The sequence below is a fragment of the Perca flavescens genome, chromosome 1 (assembly GCF_004354835.1).
Source record: "Perca flavescens isolate YP-PL-M2 chromosome 1, PFLA_1.0, whole genome shotgun sequence".
Classification (NCBI taxonomy): domain Eukaryota; kingdom Metazoa; phylum Chordata; class Actinopteri; order Perciformes; family Percidae; genus Perca; species Perca flavescens.
In genome coordinates, this window is record NC_041331.1 from 4002206 (window position 1) to 4023998 (window position 21793).

Below are 21793 nucleotides of genomic sequence, written 5' to 3' on the forward strand. Positions count from 1 at the left end.
ACAGCCATCTTGATTAACAGCTCAGGGCCAGTTTGTTCCAAGCTAAGTTCTTGTTACACATTTTCATGCATGGAGATCATCCAAATTCCTAGCACAAAGGAGCAGCAATTCAGAGAACAATATTTAGTTTCATTGAACAATACTGTGCAGATACATGAGTGTAGAGTAACCTTAAAGTTAACGTGAAGTGCAACCAATGACACAAACAAATCACAAATGTGCCAGCCTAACTGAGTTGCTTTTGTGTGCTGATAATTATCAGATTATCAGTTATTCTGGTTGCTGTATGTGGAGTCTGCTGTAAAAACCGCATCATTTCAAGATCAAATATGCAACCAACCATTACAGCAAACTGGTTTTGCATTCTAGTTTACCTGGTCATTATCATTTGTTTGGCTGGACACCATTGTCAACTCCTAATGCTTTGGAAAAGCTAATAGGCATTTACAGCTTATAACAACACAGGCACAGTTTGTATAAAGCTGTCTCCCCAGCACAAGGCGTACACCAGTAATATTAAATAAATGAACGGCTGTCACTCTGAGTTTTTTTTTTTTAATGATGTGTCCATAAAGCCTGGCTGCAGAGCTGGAAGGACAAAACAGACATCCGCGATATTAACGTGTGGCTTGTGTCCAGCTTTTGTCAAGATAAGATTCGGTTGAGGAAAAGTTAATATGCATCACTTTCTCTGAGTATATTTATGGCCCCAAAAGTTCCCAGTGCACGCTTCCATTTTGACATTAAATTTTTTGACAAGTGTGGCACTGTCCTAGCTGCCCCAACACCTGTCTGACAGGTTCTGACTGGCATTTACTTTGACATTGCCTCTACCACCTGTCACCACCTCAGTGGTGATCTGATCTGTAATATACTTAACGGCACATTTATACCTCTAATACAATCAGTTAGAATAATTGTGTGAAGGAAAGATTGTTGCCTTCCAGTCATGCCTTCATCATACTTATAATTTGACTTTCACTAATGTTTTCTAGTGGAAATCACAAATGGGACATATGAATGTATTTCTGTCCTCTGACATGGTGTGCAGAGTATACCAGTCTAAATAAAGTCAAAACTATTACAGCGCTACAAGTCAGCTCTGCTTAAGGAAAGCAATCTCGGCTTCTGTTCAATTGGAGTTTTTTTTTTTTTTTTTGGAATTGATTATTGATTCCCCATGACATACAGACAGACAGATATACAAGAAAGACAGTGTGACAATACAAGGACATGGCTATGCAACGCAATGTCAAGACAAACCAGTGAAAGGCGGTGGGGGAGGAGTTACAGTGTTAAATGAATTAATGCATGTTTCTATTTACAACACATTCTCATGAACGGGTTTGTATGATATTGTATGAAAACGTATGCACATATTCATATGATATCTTACAAAAAAACAGCAACCGCCGGCCGGTCGCTGTTTTGAAATTTAGCCGAGAAAGGTGACCGGTTACAGGTGACGAAGTTTAGGAACCACAACGACTAGTTAAGATTAGAAAAAGATTGTGGTTTGGATTAAAACACCTGGTCCCTATTAAGTAGTACTCCCAGGACACCAACATGTGTTTCCTGGGTGAAAGTCTTATGCTTTCCCCGGGACATGAGCTCTGCTCCCCAGCTTGAAAGCCCTGTGTTTTATGAAACACATATACACCGCAAGCTCCTCCCTACACAGACAAAAGCGGTCTTATACAGCACCAGTTAATGTGGTGCATACTATGTTCTGTTCTGTGCAGTATTTTTAGTTGTATTACCCTAAAGGCCTAAACCGTATACATTTGGACATTGATACGGAGTACTTTCAGATCCTGTCCCACTCGAGTGGGCTGAGTGAGACACCCAGGGTTTGCTCCCATCTTTTCTGTGTCTGAATATTGTTAATGGAAGAGGAAAGGAGACACAAGTTTGTATGTGTATATATATATATATATATATATATATATATATATATATATATATATATATATATATGCATACAAGCTGAAGACGCGCCAGTACAGTTCTGATAACTTGCAAATCATGTGACGGATAAACGTATTTACCAAAATGTTAAAGAAAAAAAACTATTACTTCAATGATCTCCATTGTATTGTGTATCTCAGGTTGGTCAGTTGTTCTTCATGTGGCTGAGTCCTAAACACAGTGGCCCGGGGGTTTGATTCTGACCTGCGGCCCTATGCTGCATGTCATCCCCTCTCTCTCCCTCTTTCCTGTCAAATTTTAAAACTGTGCAATCAAAACTATCAAATCCAAACTGAAAAAAGGCCAAATACATAAAAAGAAAGAAAGGGGCATAATATCTTTTCTCCGGGCCCTGTTTGTTAATTTCCCGTCCAGCGCCCACGTCGTTTAAACAGCAAATGCACCTGCGCCCATCTTTGCGGCCATGGGTGTGCTGGTCTTACAGGGAGGTGTGTTCAGGTACATTCTGGGCGTATTGCTATCTTGAGGCAACAGAAAGTGACCGCGCCATTGACCAACAAAAACCTGATCTAAAGTAGCGCAGCATTTCATTGTTATTTTAACGGCAAATTAGTAAAATGCTCCTAGGCTCGTGCACAGCCCACTCACCCAAGGACACGCAGCAGCACACAAAAATGCAAAAGATTAAAAATAAAAATATTACAATGTGAAATAGTATTATGATTTGATCTGCTCATGTGCTTTCACTTCACGCACGAGCAGATCAGTTTCTTCTCCTGAAAATCTCTCCTTCCTGCTTGGCAAAAAAAAATATATTCACGGTGCAAATCCTCCATCATAATAGCAATGCGCCAAGGTCCAAACGCGCCTGGCTTTTAAAGGGAATGGGAGATGACACTCTGATTGGTTTATTGCATGTTACGCCCAAAACACACCTATGAATTAATGAAGACACTAAGTACAACCCTTTTGAACCTTGCGCCCGGCGCACGGACCCTTTGTACACACCCTAAACACACCTGCGCCAGGCACTCCACGCCCTGCTCTAAGTTGTTAAAATAGGGCCCTCCAAGTCTTGCACTTCTGCAGGTTGTCAGATATAAACAGTTCTATCTATACTCCTGGAACCACATACAATATAACTAGCTCACATAGAATGCATGGCCAGATCAGCAGTGCTGCACTTTGACCTCAGCTGTATTATTGAGGTTGATTGTCTCCGTAATGATTTGTGTCTAGACCAATCCACAATAAATGACAAACATGGCTCAAAGCGTTAGATATGCTCTGAGGTGCTTGATCAAACACACAGGACTACCGTTTCTCTCTCTCTCTCTCACACACACACACACACACACACACACACACACATACACACACGCATGCATGCAAAGACCACCGGCCACAGTTTGTCCAATCAATAGACAAATTAACAAGACAAATTAAATTTGTGTAATTACAACTCTCCTTGCAAAATGGAAATAAGTTAGCCGGTAGGGGTTCAGATAAGGATTGGTGTGTGTGTGTGTGTGTGTGCGCGCGCGCGCGTGCGTGTGCGTGCACATCCTTTTTTCACCCCTAAACCAAATGCAACATGTTCTCAACACTTTACATAGTTGGGTATAAATGGAAGAAAAATATCTTTTTTCTAGCAAGCAACAGCACACACAAACACAGACTCACTCTGGCACTGCGTTCAATTTTCTGAACTGTTTTGTAGCAGCACCCCCCAGCTTAGCACTGCAACAGCAATAGGAACTGCTGCTGGATGCAGAGATCCAATATGTGTCGGCTGCGGGGCTGGCTTTAGCTAGCTGACAGATCGTTTATTCAAGGAGCTCTCTGCTTTGCACTCGCTGCATCGCCCGCTGACTCGTACACAGGCTGACTTCTGTGGGCATTAGTGTATATGTGACTGCTTGCGTGTGTGGGAGATGGGTGTATGTGTGTAGCGGTGTGATTTGTAATGCTGTTTATGCAGTCCATATGCTCTCAGTTTGACTCCTGGGTATCCCCAGGCAGTCAGAATGGGAGGGCATTTTTAGTATTCAGGAGCCCTCAACTCTGTGGGTGTTCAAGCTCTCCTTACACTTGAAGCATACACTCTATCTCTCTCTCTCTCTCTCTCTCTCTCTCTCTCTCCGTCTCTCCCTCTCTCCCTCTTGTCTATCTCAGAGTAGGAGGTAATGAATTACGTATGAGTAGCAGAAAAGAAGCCTGGTCGTGTGGATGTGCCCTTTAAGAGCAAAGTCTTGTCCTAACCCTTGTACACCAGGAGCATTTAAAAGGCGTGCCGGGCCCTATGAAGATGTTGCCATTTGACCTGCCAACCCGCTCCAGCTAGGCTGTCCAGCTAGCTGGCCTTTCTTTCTCTTTTATTCCTTTCTGTTTTTATGTCTCTGTGAAGCTCTGTCACTTAGTTCCATTTTAACTTTACCAGAGCAACAAAAGGGAAGTTCACTAGCTATAATGCTAGCCATAGGGACTATGACCTGCATTTTTATGTTGTTATAAGGCTGTGGGATTTTTATTAGTTCTACTCTAACAGTCGAACGCATCTCTGCAGATTTAAGTGGTTGTGGAAATCTATTCATCCAGTCTCTTAATTGCTTTTCCTGTTCAGAGAAAGGTTGGAGCTGTAGATTTCACTGAATTCCTTGGTTGGCTTTGGAGTTTTGATGTTTGTTTGTTGTGCCTCATCATTTGTCAAAAATATAATATTGCTAGGTGCTTGTTAGTGCCCACTTTACTTTTAATATTCGCTGGTGTTCTTACCGAAAAGTTGTAATATTCTCTCCCAATTATGCACAGTAAGCAGGCAGCGATGTTCTGTTAATCACATTTATATTCCTATATTGGAAAGGCACAAATGAACTGAGAAATGTATTGTGTTGACTTGGCATGCACCAATCTGACTTTTTTCTTCCGATACAGATTCCAGTACCTAAACTCAGGGTGTGTGCCTAATGAGTACTGATCTGATACCCCTATTCTTTTCCCCCAAATCCTCTATCACACTTCCTTTGCGTGAACAAATACAGTCCTTAAAGTGCTGAACTGGTGGTGAGCTGAACTTGCTGCATCCACAGCTGAGAGGAACGGTGTCTGTCAGTTTCATTAAGTTTTTACTCTTTATCTAGTCTCGCTTTGCCAGACCTTCCTCCACAGCGCTGCAAAGGAGGGTCTGCTTAGTCCACACAGCATTCCGGGATGGGAGAAAAAGGAACTCTGCTTTACCCTTGCGTAACTTCGGGCCACATTGACCCATTTTCAATTTTAGTTTTATATTAGAAAATATGGGATGTATAAATAAGCGCTGAAAATGTGTAGAAGAAAAAGTTCACAATTTAAAACGTTGGAAAAAGCAAAAACAAATGTTGAAAAAAAAAATGTTTCAAGGTTGATGGGAAGACAACACAAGGGTTATTGGCATTTCTGTAAACCAATCACAATTGTCTAAACACCGGGCGGAGCCACGGTGCCTCTGCAAAATAGTCTCGGGAAGGAACTTGTTTTGGTGGAACGTGTGTGCGTTCAAAAGTTGTTTTAGTCGTGCAACAGAAAACTCAGATTGGACAGATAGTCTAGCTAGCTGTCTGGATTTACCCTGCAGAAATCTGATGAACAGTTAACCATAGTTAAAGAAAACGGACATCCGGCCGAAAAGAAGGACGTACGGCGGAATATCCGTTGGCAACGGAGCAATCCCAGAAGTGGAACGTCGTGGATACAGACTACTCTCTATCTAACCATTGTACCACACAAACCAAAAGTGGCCTGCTCAACTATTGTTACAGAGCTTTATTTAAAAAAAAAAAAAAAACTGAACATAGGCTGGCTTTCTCAGTCAGTGACATCACTAATTGAGGAATTTCAAACAGGAATGTGGGCTGTCTGTGGGAGAGAACGCTCCATTCAGAGTGAAATGTGTTCTTTTTTGTACTTTATACACATATTACATACACAAAAAACTATGTAACACACTAAAACAGGCGAATTTTTTTTGAAAAAATCAAAAAAGCATAATAGGGGCTCTTTAACAATTACCGTATTCGTTACTGATATTCATTTGATCATAACGTGCAGTCATGATCCCTCTAGCTTTCAGTAGCACATCTCATAGTTTCTGGATAATATAAAGACAGCACTTGAAAACGTGACTTTTCATTCCAGATTTTTGGGAGGCATCATTGGTTCAACATTCGTTGGAAACAAAAACAATTAAACTTACACAGCTTTAATTGCTGCAAGCTTGTTTAGCTCATTAACACAAGTAATATAAAGATGAATAAATCAAAGAAAACACTTGATTCTCACTCCACTTTGATAAGGACTGCAGCATCTCATCTCCCATTCTTTCGTTCTTTGCTTCCTCCATCTGCTTTCTATTTATTCTCTCTTTGATCCATCGTCGTGTTCTTCTCTACTCATCACCTTCTGTTTCTCCCTTTTGTCTTGTCTGCATTGTTCATTTTCTCATTTATTTACCTCACATTCCATCATCCCACCTGTCATCTGCCATCTCGAAACTTGGCCTTAATCCCAGCGTTGTGCTCCATCTTCACTCTGTAACTCTCCACTTTCTTATTTCCCTCTCTCATCCACGCCCTTCTCTTTTTTCACCCTGCCTTACTTTTGACTCATACAGCTCTCAGTCGCTTACCCCTTACTTTTTTTTCTCTCTCTCTCTCTCTCTTCCCACATCTCCCCCCCCACCTCCTTGCGAGACTTCTGAAGTCTGTCTTCATCTCTTGGGGAAAATGTCACGTCAATCTTGACAAGAAGGCTCCTTAGCCGTGCCAGACGATCGCTTGGTCAATCTACCTTTTAACTGTTTTTGGGTGTGTGAATGTGAATGGGAGCTTTTCTACACATCTAGCGTACACATGTCCGTGCATTTACCATGTGTACATGGATGTGTGAAAAGGTCCTTTTTGTCAGACTTACGCACGTGGCTCTGAGTGTACTGCTAGCCCCGACATATCTGGTTGCACCGGTGCGGGTTTGAAGAGAGGGTTTGGAGTGATAGGAGTAGGATACAATGGGGTTCAAGAAAGAGCGGGGGAGGGGGCTGCCTGAAGAATGGAAATTGAAAAACTGAGATGTGCGAGATAACAAAGAAAAAAAGGGCAAGGGGGTCCCAGACGGGACAGTAAATGATAGTAGAGAATAAATGAGGTTACCGAGATGTGAGGAGGGGGGAGTCTGAAGACGACAAAGTATAAGTTAAAGAAAGCAGGGAGGCTTTGGATAAAACTGATATATTGAATTTACTCTGTTCATTTTGGTCAATTGTCTGGCCCCAAAAAATATATTAAAATTAATTGGATCATTCCTGAAGTGAAGCAGCAACTTATTTTGCAGCTAGAGCGGGCTAAATCAACTTGCAGGTAATGGAAGAAAAGTTGAGAGAAAAAGAGACTAACAACAATCTTGCACTCACTGTGGCTTTCTTTTTTTTTCTTCTTCTTTTTTACTTATATGAGAGGCAGCATAATGGAGTATGGGGCCCTCATCATAAATGCACATCCCAGCCTTGACAAGGCAATTAGAGAAGATCAGCATCTCATGTACTCAACACCACCTAATTTCTTCTAGCTCAAGGTGAAGACTCATGATTTGACATCATGTGTGAAGGTGGCGATTACAGTATTGCATACAAACATTATGGATGGATGCATCTGAGAATGTGTGATGGAAAACCATGGTTTCACAAAGGAACAGTTGAAAAGATAAATGTCAGTTGGAAAGCGTTTGTGAATTATTTGAAAACAGCACAATGTCAAAAATGTCAGTTGCGGTGAAAAAAGTCAATGAAAGCGTGAAGCAAGGCAGGTGGTAAAAGAGAGAGACGGTGATGAAAAAGCGCTGATAGACGGACTGACATTGCAAGAGACGCAGCAAGAGGGATGACGAAAGCTCGGCTGAAGTCAGACACAGCAGCGTGAAGAGCTGTGAGAAGGGAATTTGATTCTTGTCGGCTTTTTTTGAACTCCCAACATCTACTGACTCAAGCATGAAGACGACTGTCACAGTGGAGGAGTTTATTTAACGGAATTCACATTGGAGTTTATGTCTCAGTGTTAATTAAAATCACAGCACACACATTGTAAGCGCTTCAGTATGCAAGACTAGGAGTTAACCAGGAAAGGGCCACATAGGAGTAATTAAAATGAAACGTAACTTTGCTGTCAGGTGAAAAATAGTGTTGTTTTTGGCGGCCTGTTTTAATTTTAGTCTAGTCTTTGTGTCAAGCTGTCATTTTAGTTTGTATTAGTTTTAGTCATGTTCATGCTCTTTTTAGTCTAGTCAAGTTTCAGTCGACTAAAAGTCTGAGCATTTTAGTCTTATTTTAGTCAGAATTATCCATTACTATTTTAGTCTAGTTTTAGTCGACGAAAATTGTATTTTAGTCCCTTTTTAGTAATGCAATTCTATTTAATCCAGTCAATATAGTATAAGTACCTGGTAGTATAGACAAAACCAAAATATTGGCCAACAAGGTATGCTTAGTACACATGGAGTCAGTCAGGTAGGAACTAAGAACCCACACACAAACAAATACACACACACACATACACACACACACGTTTGTCTCAGTCGCTTTCATCTCCAGTGGCTAACGTCTAAAGCAAACATTAAAATGAGACACATTAACCACAGCGTCATGAGTTGGCATTAGCTTTCTAAAATGGAAAGTAATGTTACGTTAATGTCTTGACTTACCTCAATTTCATTATATGGTGTTTTTTCCTGTGATTTTTTGTGATTCTTTTTCCACAACACATTCCGTTTTCTTTTCCACTTCTATGTAATGAAAGACTTTCCAAATGCTGTTTATTCTTTTTCTCCAAAAGACAAACTCCGGCCGGCCGGCCACGGTCCCTTCCTCTGTGTCAGACTTCATTTAGTTTGTTGTCGTTTACCCTCGTCTCTCTCTCCAACTCACCGCTGCATCTTGTAAATGAAATAATGCCGCGACAGGGCTTGAGGAAGTAACGTCGCCTGTGTCTGCGCAGTGCGACCTGAATAATAATAACGCGACTAAGTGAGACGACATAACGTTATAACATTTTGTCTCGTCTCGTTTTGGTCAACAAAAATGAAGAGACATTTTAGCATAGTTTTATTTTGTAAACCGCATTTAGTCTTGTTTTTATTTGTCAACAATATTGCATTATACATTTAATTATAGTCATCGACACATAACCAGCATTTACGTTGCGTCTCGTCTCGCTTTTGTCACTTGATAAACGTTCGTTGACGATGATATTTAGTCATCATTTTCGTTGACGAAAATAACACTAGTTAAAACCTTGTATGTCCAAACTTGTTTTTCAGGAAATGGAAAAAAAAGGATAATTTGAAAACATTTTATTGAGCTATTTACTTCAGACAAAGTCAAATAAAATTGCCTGGTCACTGTTTAAATATTTGTAAAAATCTACAGACAGACGTCAAGAGTGAATTGAGTAAATGATTTATGGAAAGAAAGACAAAAGACGAAATATCGAGATACAAGGTTTCTGCCCGACAGCAACAATAAGTAGAAATGCTTTAGTAGAAACTGCAGTGGGTTCACGCAGTGAGTGTGCTTGGTGTGTGGGAGTGTAGCTTCAGGGTTGTAGCGGGAGAAATTAGGAACAATGAGCTATTGGACATGAATAGTGACGGCCTATTATTATTTTTAATTGAATACAGCCAACAGAGACATACTGCAGTCTTGACATAAGCCATGATTACAGTCCCCTGTTGCTTTTTTTTCCCCACATTTCCTGAACTGAATGTAAACACGCAACTCTATTTGGCTCAGACTTTGCCCATAAGTTAGCTTTTTGTCCTCACTGCCACAGGAAATGTGAATGTGAACTAATAAAAAGGTGGAGCACAGAAAGACTCCTACACTAAAATGATGGACTGCATTAGTCAAGGCAGCTTCTGACTGTGGCAGATGGGCACTAACCGGGAGAAAATTAAGATTACAATTTGTTTATCCTTTTGAATTCATAAATATAGACCCATGAGAACATTGTGAGCCAAGAGTCTCTAAATACAAGCATGATTTAAAATCTCTTGATTCGCAGAGACAAAACGGATGCTTAGTGTCTGCATGCACTTTGGAAGTTCAGCATGCGCGATGATGAATTGCCAATGCTGGTTGGTAGACATGCGTTCCCATAATTCCTTATATATGGCGCCCAGCACACAAGCAGTCTTAACCACTTCATTAACTTTTAATTTCCCATTTGAGTAAGTCCGAAAATAGAATGTTGTAACTTTTGTCTGTTTGTTGACTTCCATGAGATGGGAAGAAAAAAACGACATTACGACATCTGTGCAATAATCCTCATTAAAGCTAATAAACAGACATAATATCTGGCAAGTTATATACCACTCTGTCAGTGTGTGCACTCTATAATATGACACGTTATGCACTACTTAATTGTTTGGCATGCATCAGTCAGTTATGATGGTTTTAATGCTGTTTTAGGCTATATTTACAGTGCCAGATTTTGGTTTTTAACCCTCCTGTTGTCCTCGGGTCAAATTTGACCTGTTTTCAAGAAGTTGACAGCGGCTCTGAAAAGTCAATATTTCTTATATCTGATGATTTCAAAGTAACCTCGCCGCCTCACCAATCCTCCCTGTCTCTTTCTTTCTCTCCATCTAGAGCTAATAGATGGGACCCCCACCTTGAAAATCAACCACGGCTCTGGCACAGTGGTGCTACAGTTGCCAGGCAACGTGAACGTGGCAGACAGGCGGTGGCATCGGCTGGATGTCCGCAGCAACAGCAAGGTTTGACGCTTCACCCATTTCACACCAACCACCAATGATGTAGCCATTTAGCAAATAAGCTCTGAGTATATTCTCACGGAGCAACACTGGCAGATGAAAAACATGTTTTTTTCTTTCAGTTTCACACGCTCAATTTCATCACTAAGATCAAGAAATGTTTTCCTGCATAAGCCTTTTTTTTAAATGGAAATTAGATGGCTAGCACTTTCAAAACAAACGGCATTCATATGAACAGCTTAATTGATCCTTTTCACAACCATATTAGCAAAGACGTGCCACGTACTTATCCAAGGAAAGGAATTAAAGGTTGTGATTGTTGAGTTTTTCTAGTGATTATCCACAGTATGCTTGTCATCCAGAAGCGTTCAGGTGCATTCCAGCTGTGTTTATTAAAATACCTCTTTATATTCTTTGAGATTGCGCGTAGGCACAAATGTCACTTTAAAGTAGAGGACACACCACTACCACAATGTGGCTGTGGTGCTGAACTTCACCTGCGTTGGCTTGATGAACACTTACTGAACATCCACCCACATCTCTGGCCTCGGTTTGACATCAAGTCATGCAGCCCGCATGTACGTTTGAAAGTATCTGGGTTTTGCCGCTAGATTTGTAATTGGAAATTATGTGTTGCAAACATCTTGAATACAGTCTAGATGCATCAAGGTGCACAGTGAAAATTGAAATCTAGCTGGGATGTGACTGGAAAAGACAACTCAACTTTGGATGACTTTAGTGATGCTTTTGTAAAAACTGATATGTTGTTTATGTTGCTGTAGCAATGTCTTCGGTATCCTAGACACTGAGTATGTTTACATGCACACCAACGTTCCACTATTATCCCGATAACAATATTCCGAATTTGATACAGGTCATGTAAACAGCATATTCTGTTTGGATATTCCGAATAAGGCCTGTTTCCGAATTTAGCATTTTCCGATTAAGATGTGTGGGATATTCCGGTATTATTCTGTTTTTTAAAGCATTCTTTGGACATGTATACAGCCCATTCATAATAGGGTTATTTACAAAATCAGGGTTTATACCGCAGTTTACGGCCTCTTGCCTGTTTACGGCTCACGGTCAGCATCGCCGTTGCTACACAAACCAACTAGCCAACAAGGCTGCAGTAGAGATGCATGCCCAAAAGAAAAGAAGGAGAAACACAGCTGCTTTAAACATTATAGACGTGGATATCAACAGGTTTTTGGATGTGCACAAACATTGCAACGTCGACCTTTTCAAGAAGCTGGTTGAAGGAGAACAAGTCCGCCACCACTGGTAAACTTAGAAAAAATACTACTTTACACAGCTACATGTAAATGGGACTATTAGTAGAATATTCCCTTTCATTAGCCATGTGAACAGCTAAGTCGGAATATCGTCTTTTTAAAATAAAAACTGTGTGAAATCAGCGTTCTTTTCACTGTTAGTCTCGTTTGCTGTTACAGGTCATTTATGATCATCAGATAAGAAATTGCACCGTTTCAAAAACATTCAAAAGTTACATATAGTCACTTTAAATAAAATCTGAAAACCAGTGACATGGGAACGTGCTGCACATGGATCAGGGCATTCTGAGTTTCCCCAACCTTGGTGTAATAATTGTTTGATCGTGTCAAACATGAAGAACATGTCATATTGTCAAACTAAATGTTCTTTGAGTAATTACATTATTAGTGATTTCTGACATTGTTGTGAACAATTAACAAAATCACATTTCTATCCATTGTAACCTTAAAGCTGAGGTTCCAAAATGATTTCATGTCACGGCTTTCAAATGTCACCCATTGCACGACTATTGGATAGGATTATTAGGGACCCAAATGGGGAAGATGTTAGTTGGTGATTTAGTATTGCAGAACTGTCTACCCTGCAAAGTACAAAGGGAGACAATAGCGGTGTGAGATGAGTTATTGCAATGGCCCTCCTTTGGGGTTCTCTACTTAGGCTCATTTCAAGTGAATTAAATTAGAGTGAAATTATGCTAATCTTCATTTGACTGAGGACCGCCTGGAGCTCTTCAACTCCAAGGACTCACACATAACCACAGCATTATAGTTCTTACACCTCTTAAATATCAAGAAGACGGACACTGATGCTATTTATTAGTCTTTGATGTGACCGAGCCTGAAAGCTTCGAGCCTCACAGTCCCACTTAAAGCTTAGGACACTTTAAAGCAGCTGGACTGGCTAAATCCTGTTCTGGGGAAACTAATCATACCTAATCGTAACATTGCCAGTTCTATCTCCACAACGCTGTGATGTAAGGTCTGGCTACCCCCCACATACATTCTATGTGTGGAGTAGTTAACTGTTCACACAATACAGTAATGTGAGCTGTTGAATCACCTGGATACATGGTAATTTGCTTTTAATTTGCACGTAATTTGATTTTACCCGAGCAATCCCACCAATTGGTCCCAAAACGTCCCAGTTAGAGAGGAAATGCCGTAAACATATTATTTGTAAATCATTAACAATCATTCCCCGAAAAAACCAAGCAGACCTGCCTTGTTGCACGATCCAAATCTTTTGTAAAATCCAAATCAAGATTGTTTTGTTTAAAAGTTTTTAGAACGGCAACACATGGAGAGCGGAAGGTGAGGGACATTGTGTCAGGCAATTATCCTGGAAATTAATTTCTATTGATCCAGACTACATCATAACACAGATAAGGCCCACCACAGTAAAAGCCCAGGACGGATTAAGAATTTTGTCAGAACTTTGCAAAAATAAAACCTATTTTCTCTTCAGCACCACCATCAAAAGCTTCTTTTGAACAATCACAATGACACCCCTCAAAAGACCCCTAATTTTCTCCAAAAAAAAAAAAAAGAACAATTGTACAGGCTAACCATTTTAATAATGCCTTCAGGAACCTTGTCTCTCCATAAGTCGGCCAGTGAAATGTGAGTGAAATGTTGTCCTTTACCACAATCCACACATTCATTGTGACGGAACGGCATCTGTTTTGTTCATCTTTTTGATTTGTTTTATTTGCCTTGCATGTAAAGGAAATAACAGCTTCACCTTAACACATGCATAAACACAGAGTACATTTGCTCACTATTGAGAATGAGGGCAGCCAAACGGATGCATGAATGCACCAAGACTTAAGGTAATACAACAGCTTTATTCTGAATTGCATGAATGCAATAATTCATTGAGACTTGTGTTGTTACAACAGGGATTATTCTGCCTCACAACGGTATTATTCTAAATCACATGGGAATCCATTCATTTGTCCTTATCCAACCTGGCTGTGCGACCTGGTTGGATAAGCTGCCGCCGTGTGAGCGTGTGAGATCAAAAGCAGCAAGGACAGAGCTGCTGTCTGTAGATTTACTGTATGATTCAGCAGCCAAGAATCTAGCCATGAGCAGCATTTTTATAAAGTTTAGCCATGTATCAGATATTACCTAACCAAAGCATTTGTTTTGGTCTGAAACAGTTGTGGTACAGAACATGAACAACATAAAACGATACGCTGTAAAAAAAAAAATTTCATTGGAACTGTGGTCTTGAGACCTGTAGAGAACTGAATAAAGTTGTTAGTGTATACAGTATGTATGTGTGTTTAATCCTGCAAACAGACATTGTTTATAATAATAATAATAATAAATTTTATTTAAAGGCACCTTTCTCAGCACTCAAGGACACCGTACAGGGATACATAAGACATTTAAAAACAGCAAAAAATAAAGAATATAACAACAACAATAACAACAACAGAAAGAGGCAGAACAATTGACATCAAGTGGAATAGGTTTTAAACAGTTGTGTTTTGAGTTGCAGTTTGAAATGGGGGAATGAATCGATATTTCTAAGTTGGGGTGGTAATGAATTCCAGAGACGGGTCACATTTTATGTGACATCATCAACCTAAAGCAGGTATCAGCTGCTGTTTCCCTGACACGTTTGCTGTACCTCCTGTTGATGATAGTTTTAAAAGAAAATTAAAGACCTAAATTGGCAAACATGCCTCTGTCCTATTACTGCGAAGACATAAAATCATGCCTACACCCACAAGGAAGGTTAGTTATTGAGGAGGGTTAAGGCCGCATGTGAAAAAAAAAATGTATTTGAGTTCTGAGTTTTAAAAATAATTCTGAATTGTACGTTTTTTGTTGTTTTTTAAAGTCCAAATTTTGACTTTAAACTCAAATACATTTTTAATATGTGGCCCTTATCCTCTTCTGTAGTTAATTGTATGGTTTTATCATGGGCGTAAATCTGATCAAACAGTAGGGGGGGACAATAAACATAAAATTTCTGAAGAGCAATTTTTGAAGGGGACACAAATAATACAGCCACAATTATACTTGTAGAGGACATGTGTACACAGAGGAAAGCCTTAATACTATCATTAGTGGAGCATGGAGACTGTACCATTATCATTATTTTCACTGTTTCTCTTGATTCAATGAAAAAGCTGACTAAATTGACCAAAATATTCTTCTTTAAAACCATTTATTTATTTTTAAGTTTACAATCATGCCACAAAAAAAAATACCTTAAGACATAATGACTTATTTTTGAAAAAGTGTCCCCATATAAAAGAAATACAATGCTTTTGTACTCTTGTTAAATTAGCTGATCATAATGTAAATTAGTGAGCCACTGGTAATGCTCATCTGCTAACCCTGACGGATACACACGTCCCAAAAATATGAACTAAGCTCAACACACGTACCTGAGACTCTCCACCTGACTGTCCCTGGTCTCCCTGAGACTCTCCACCTGACTGTCCCTGGTCTCCCTGTTCCTCAGTTCTTTCTGTCTCCTTTGCCTGTGACATAGTGACGTTAGTATTTCGTATTTATACACATCCATTCTTGTAAAGATGTTACCAAATTGTCTTGATATGAGGACTTATTGTACTTACTTGGTGTTTTAGTGTAGGCCTACTGAAAAAGGATCTTATGTCCGTTTTTCTTTTCTCTGTCATTTTATCTGGGCAACAACAACACACATCTTTAACGTCAGATGTCTAAATTTGAGTTAGGTTCATAGGTTCACCACATAGTCATATTATAATTATAAAATGATCTTGCGTCCTCCACATAAATATTAGGTTTGGTCTGGGAAGGAGGATATATACTTAACTGATTAGCCACTTAACTTCATACTGAGCAAAACACAACTGTAGATCTTCAATATTAACCCTAATATCAGTTCACACACATAATGTTAGGCTTATCGCCGTGGTAACGTTAGTTGTAGTGGGTGCATTTCTATCCAACAAGCTATTAAACAAGCTAGTTAACGTTACATTATATTACTCTAGCATAGTGAACTTTTTTGTTATGACTAATTTATTAATTACTCAGCATCATTTCTATTTGAGAAAATCAAAACTTCATCCAATGTTTAATGTGAATAAAATAGCCTTGAACAGCCTACTTTCTACATTCCTGTCAGTACTAATGTGACTGTGAGTCGAGTGCAGATCCCCCCCCCCTTCCTCAGTTGCCCCCCACAGTGTAACATCGCCTACTGTAGAACATTCTCTTGTCCATCTCCCTTTACTGTCATGTCCCCTTGACTGTCTCTCGTCTAATTCATGGAGCATGGGACGTTTTTTTTGAGTAAAATTTGTTGTGAATACAACCTGCCCAAAAATGGAGCAGAAGATGCCGAGTCATTTGGGGACGTTTAATATGCTAATGATCAAATGTTGTGAACGTGCCCCTACTCATGAACAGGTGGTGTTTTCATCAGGTTGTCATGACATGTTTGTGCAGTTATGAGAGTTTGACTAATTTGACTTGGAGCTCTATGAACAAACCTCACAGAAGAAAGGAAGCAAGCTTAAGGATATGAATACAAAAAAAGTTTTGCGCCCAAAATGTTTATTAATCATGTCTATCAAGTAGTGGGGTGTGGGTCAAGGTTTTGTAATACCCGCACCCACCTGGCCCGTTATGAGAGCCTATATCTGCAACGCCCTTCCCGCAAAAATATGCATTAATCAACCTCCCGAACCCGACCCAACCAGCAAACCGTCATCTTTATGCAATATAGTAGCACAATTGTCAGGACTGTTGTTTCAGAATCTTTCTGGAAGTTATCAATAACTTACTCGGAACACTGCTTTGTCACTTTTTGACCCGCCTGCCGGACCCATGATATTTTATTATAAGCTTACCCGAAGCCTGCCAGACCTAAAGGTTGTGGGTCGGCCTGCGCATCCCTACTATTGCATTATCCAAAGTATGAAGACTGACTTTTTAGTGTTCAAAAGCTGGTACAGGTTTTATGTCAATGTCCTGCACTGATTTTAAATATCTGACATATACTGTATATTGCAACTAAAGCTTCTGCTCTTTGGACACGTAAACATGTATAAAAAGCACATATAAAAGCTTTTATCAAATCAATTCAAAAATGCTGTGTTAACACAGTGCTAATGGCTGGAACTGTGTGCTAATACACAGGGTGTTATCCTCCAGAGTAATTGTGATGATTTTGGTGCCAATTATTTTTTTTTTAGCAAGTGTCCGGTAAGCCATGGACCAAATTCCCAGCCCAAAAATCATTTGCAGTCCTTTAAAGGACCATATACTGTTATAATACCACCTTGTCTATGGGCATACTGTGAACTGTAATGTACTGTATATAAATGTCCAAACAGATTAGATGAACATGTGTGATCGATCCTTTAATGCTTTAATGTTGCCTGTTTTTCTAGCAGAGATGTTACTTTTTATGGAAGAATCTTTAATGAGAGTTAACCAGTAGATGGAATAAATTGCTTTAGCTGTTTAGAAATAGGTTGTCATGGCTTCTGCTTAACCGCCCCCTTCCTTTTTACTTGTAAATACACCAATGGCGTGATTATTGGAACATGCTGGTTTAAGATGAAGTCATGTTTTTTTTTTGTAAGTGCCTTAACAGGAAACAAAGCAGGCAGCAGCAGCGTTATATGAACTAATGTATGAAATGTGAGTCAGAGAGGTAGCTCCCACTAGTGATAATGATAAAAAAGCACTTGACCGCCACGGGGGGTACACTCGTTATAATAACACAGGTAGGGTCTTTATTAATGCATGAGGTTTCTCTGGAAACATTAGTTCTACAGCATTAGGGCTGCGTGATATGAGGAAAATATGCGATAACGTTGAATATGGCCAAACAAAATTTCCTGCAATAAATAATTAATAATTAAAAATGCACTCAGTTGTACCTTTGTGCTGCTGTCAGTATACTGCTAAAATACAAAAAAATTGCATGTTGAATGAAAAACCTGAACATCGAACATCGAACTGAACACAGAAGGCATCGTTAAAAAGAAAGAAAGGATAGTTACATTTTAAAGTGCAGTTTTCCACTGATATTCTCTTTCAACTAACTAAACAATCCCTGATTGACGCGATGTGTCACAGTCTTTCGTGATATACGTCGCAGCCTTTTGCGATGTGTTTATTGCGCAACTTGATATCGCAACGACGATTAAAAAACGATTTATTGTGCAGCCTCTGTAAAGCGTGTCCGTGTTTGTGTGTGCTCTTCAGGAAGTGCGTTTCACCCTTGATCGCTGTTCAGGGGCGCCCGTGATGGAAACAGAAGGACTAGGCAGCTGGCTGACCACCGAGGACCACTCTTCCTGTGAAGTGTTGGGCGTTACACCCAACACTGACAGGTACACACACCGGAACACACACACACATACCCGCCTCTATTTGTGACTTTTTATGCGTGGGGATGCATAGGGGACAGTGTATCAATGTTATGAAATGTTTATTTTAAATATTATAGTCATTATTTGGATGACATGGTTGTATGATATGATTGATTATATTTATATTTTAAAGTCTGCTATACAATTTTGATTTGATATAATGTGATTGATATGAGACAATTTCAAATACACAATCAGTTACATTTATATCAACTCACTTAAAACAACTAAAATATGATTTGACAGTTTTATTACGGACCTTTTTTCTTAAATTTAAATCTATTTGATTTAATAAAAAAATAGAACTTCAGTTGTGCACATGTTGCAAATGTTTTTCATTAGTTAAATTAAAGCGCCCTTGATGACCTTTTAATTATTGCCATTTCAAAATAAAGGCATCTTAAAGATGATGTATATCGATGTTTTCACTTGATCACTGAATACATTGTTACAACCCTACTGTTTCCCAGCAAAGGTCATGCAGCAGGGTGACACTCATGAAAGGGCTAAGGGCAAATGTTTATTCCATATTATTGTACACTAATAACAATAATAAGAACATGATTTAGTTTTGCTGATAGAAAATAACTAGCCTTTTACGCTTGTGCCACACTTTCTGGCCATGGGCTCACAATTATTGTTTGTCACCTGTTAATGTTCTTCATTGAGGTTTAATGATGCTTGATAACTGCAGTATGAGTTCTTTTTACCTTTTGATGGTATTGTGGTCTTCACTTTAAAGCTGATCACTTAGTGTGATATGTAAGGGGCATGTAGCTAGACTGGGTAAACCCAGCCCGATCTGATTTGATTTCTCCCTGCAGCTCATGCTGGAAACCTGTACATCTTTCTATCCTGCCTCCGTTACAAATTTGCGGTGACCAATCACAAACCGGCTTATCCACCTGGCGCGCTATTGGCGGGTTTAACACGATGACGATAGAGAAGCGACGAAGCAGCTTTTTGTTTACATTCAACATGGCGGCCACTGAAGTGCAGCAACCAGTTAATGACGCTGTCGCTGCTACGTCACCCGGATCGTTGGTCTGATTGGTTGAAGGACTATCCAATTGCGTACAGAGTCATTTGAACTATGCCCGTTGACCACGCCTCTTGTGCAGTAGAAAATACAGAGCAGACTCCCCAGACTAATGTTCAATCTTAAAAGATTGAGCTTGGTCTGGGGATAGCCAGACTATCTTGTAGCACATTTGCCCCAAAAAAACGGTATAACATGCCAATGTTGTGTTTACTGCTTGTTGTGCTGCAACCAACAGCTTTTGTTTAATTCTGTGTTGAATGTTAACAGGCTTGATTAACATAAGCTGATTAAAAGCTAAAACAATGGCTGCAAAAAGTGTCTTTAATAGTGTGGGGAAATCCTAATACAGGGTTCCCGCAGGGTCTTAAAAGTATTTTTAAAAAGTGTTACATTTATTATTCTAAAAATGAGCTCTTAAAAGTATAGAATTTCTTTTACAAATTATTAAATTTCTTTTACTTTTTCTTTTTTTTCTTGATTAATTTAAAACGGCATGAATAACTACTGTGTGGCTAACATTTAAATTCACTTTATTTTATATTTTTAGTTTCATAGTATGAGAGCTCTAAATGCAACACATATTTCATTAATTTTATGTTACAAACACACTTCACAAAAATGTTTTATCAAATTCAGGTAACATTACTTGGTACATACTTCTTTTCTTGGGCTTAAAATCCACACTGATTTTGCATTATATGGCCGTGAAGTTAATTCAATTTGATCCTAGGTGGTTTTAAAAAGGTCTTAAAAAGTCTTCAATTTAACTTGGAGAACCCTGGGGGTACCCTGTATTAAGTTCCAATGTGTCGGAGGAACAAAATGACATGATGCATGTATTATGTATGCTATGAGCCCTAATTGGCTGTAGTGCCTGTTTATATACAGTATGTGTGTGTGCTTTTGTCCATGCCTCTGTGTGTTTTAGACACCTGAACATGAGCCAGGTGCTCCAGCTCGGCGGTGTGAACGAGGACATCCCCTACATCTACCCTCAGCTTCAGCACAAACACTTCACCGGCTGCATCCGCAACCTCATCGTGGACAGCAAGGTAACACACTTGTACACACACACACACACACACACAACAGTAAGCACACAGCCGTTATAGCACACCAGCACACAAGCAGACCTAAACTCACGCCTGCACTCTAGCTGATAAATGGATTAAATAACAGGTTTCAACATTCACAGTACCCTTGTGCCATGTAAGAGCTGTTTTTTTATTTTTTTTAACTGTAAGCTCAAAATGCCTTTAAATATTACACACGTGCCCTCCAATGGTGAAATGGAATATAAACCTTTCCACTCCTGCCCAAATCTGACTTCAAGTCAAGACTTTCACGTAACAATCCACTGCTCTGTTGAGTTAAAAAGTCAAGGACTCCATGCTCAACCATGTCAATCCGAGCCCAACCCCAAGAAAAGCCTAATCATTTCTTTATGAACTCAGGCCTCAGGTATGATAGCCCTTTGTGAACCCGCTGCCTTCTAAAGCCTACAGGTTTGGTCAGAGGTGTCAAAAGTATCCACATTACTCAAGTAGAAGTACAGATAATATGGTTTGAAAAGACTTCTGTAGAAGTTAAAGTATCAACTCAAGCTTTTTACTCAAGTAAAAGTGTAAAAGTACTGGTTTCAAAACTACTTAAAAGTATAAAAGTAAAAGTAACGTAAGGGACCGTTCGGTATTTATGGAATGGACCACCGGAGGAAAATAGGGGAGGGTCATGTATTTTTATTATTTGTGGAGGGGAGGGTCAGCCAACATTTTTTAGTCCAGAGGGGGGGTTTACCCAACTTTTGTATTCATAGAAACAGCAAAATTTCAAAGTGGCTTATTTGGTGCATATTATTCCATGTAGCTCTTAGCAGACATGAAAATCACTCACCTTTCGGTGAAATTCGCCGTTTTGAAACCAAACTAGGTGACCTACGTGAATCGCGTAGATTCGATGAGAACATGTTTAAGGTGGGGGGGGGACGAGTCCATAGCAACCAGTGTTGAATTTGTTATTTCCCAGTGTCCTTTGCTGAATGGTCTCAATGTTTTGAGATGTGAATACTAGTTTACTAGAGGAGTAAGTCAGTATTTGAAGTAATGCAGTAATGCAGGAAGTGTGCATATAGTTTCCATGCTTATTGTGTTTCCACAACAATGTTAGTGAGTAAATCTACTGAAATGGCCCCCACACCATAACACAGGAGTGGGATGCGTCAGATGAGAATGTAGAGGTTTAGTCACGTATGTCATTGCTGTAAAAAAACAATGGGAATCTGTATGTCTTTGCCAAGCACAAACCAGTACAGAAGGTATCAATAAGTTGTTGGGGGAGGG

The 21793-nt window shown here is 39.6% G+C and overlaps 1 protein-coding gene across 1 annotated transcript in view; it reads left to right on the forward strand.

The window, feature by feature from the left end:
- The window catches only part of si:ch211-186j3.6 (neural-cadherin), a 256960-nt gene that overhangs the window by 192745 nt on the left and 42422 nt on the right, over positions 1-21793 (forward strand). Inside the window, exons 28-30 of the mRNA XM_028580890.1 lie at positions 10601-10728; positions 18246-18373; positions 20383-20506. Coding sequence (XP_028436691.1) covers positions 10601-10728; positions 18246-18373; positions 20383-20506 — 380 coding nt within the window. The remainder of the gene's footprint in view (positions 1-10600; positions 10729-18245; positions 18374-20382; positions 20507-21793) is intronic.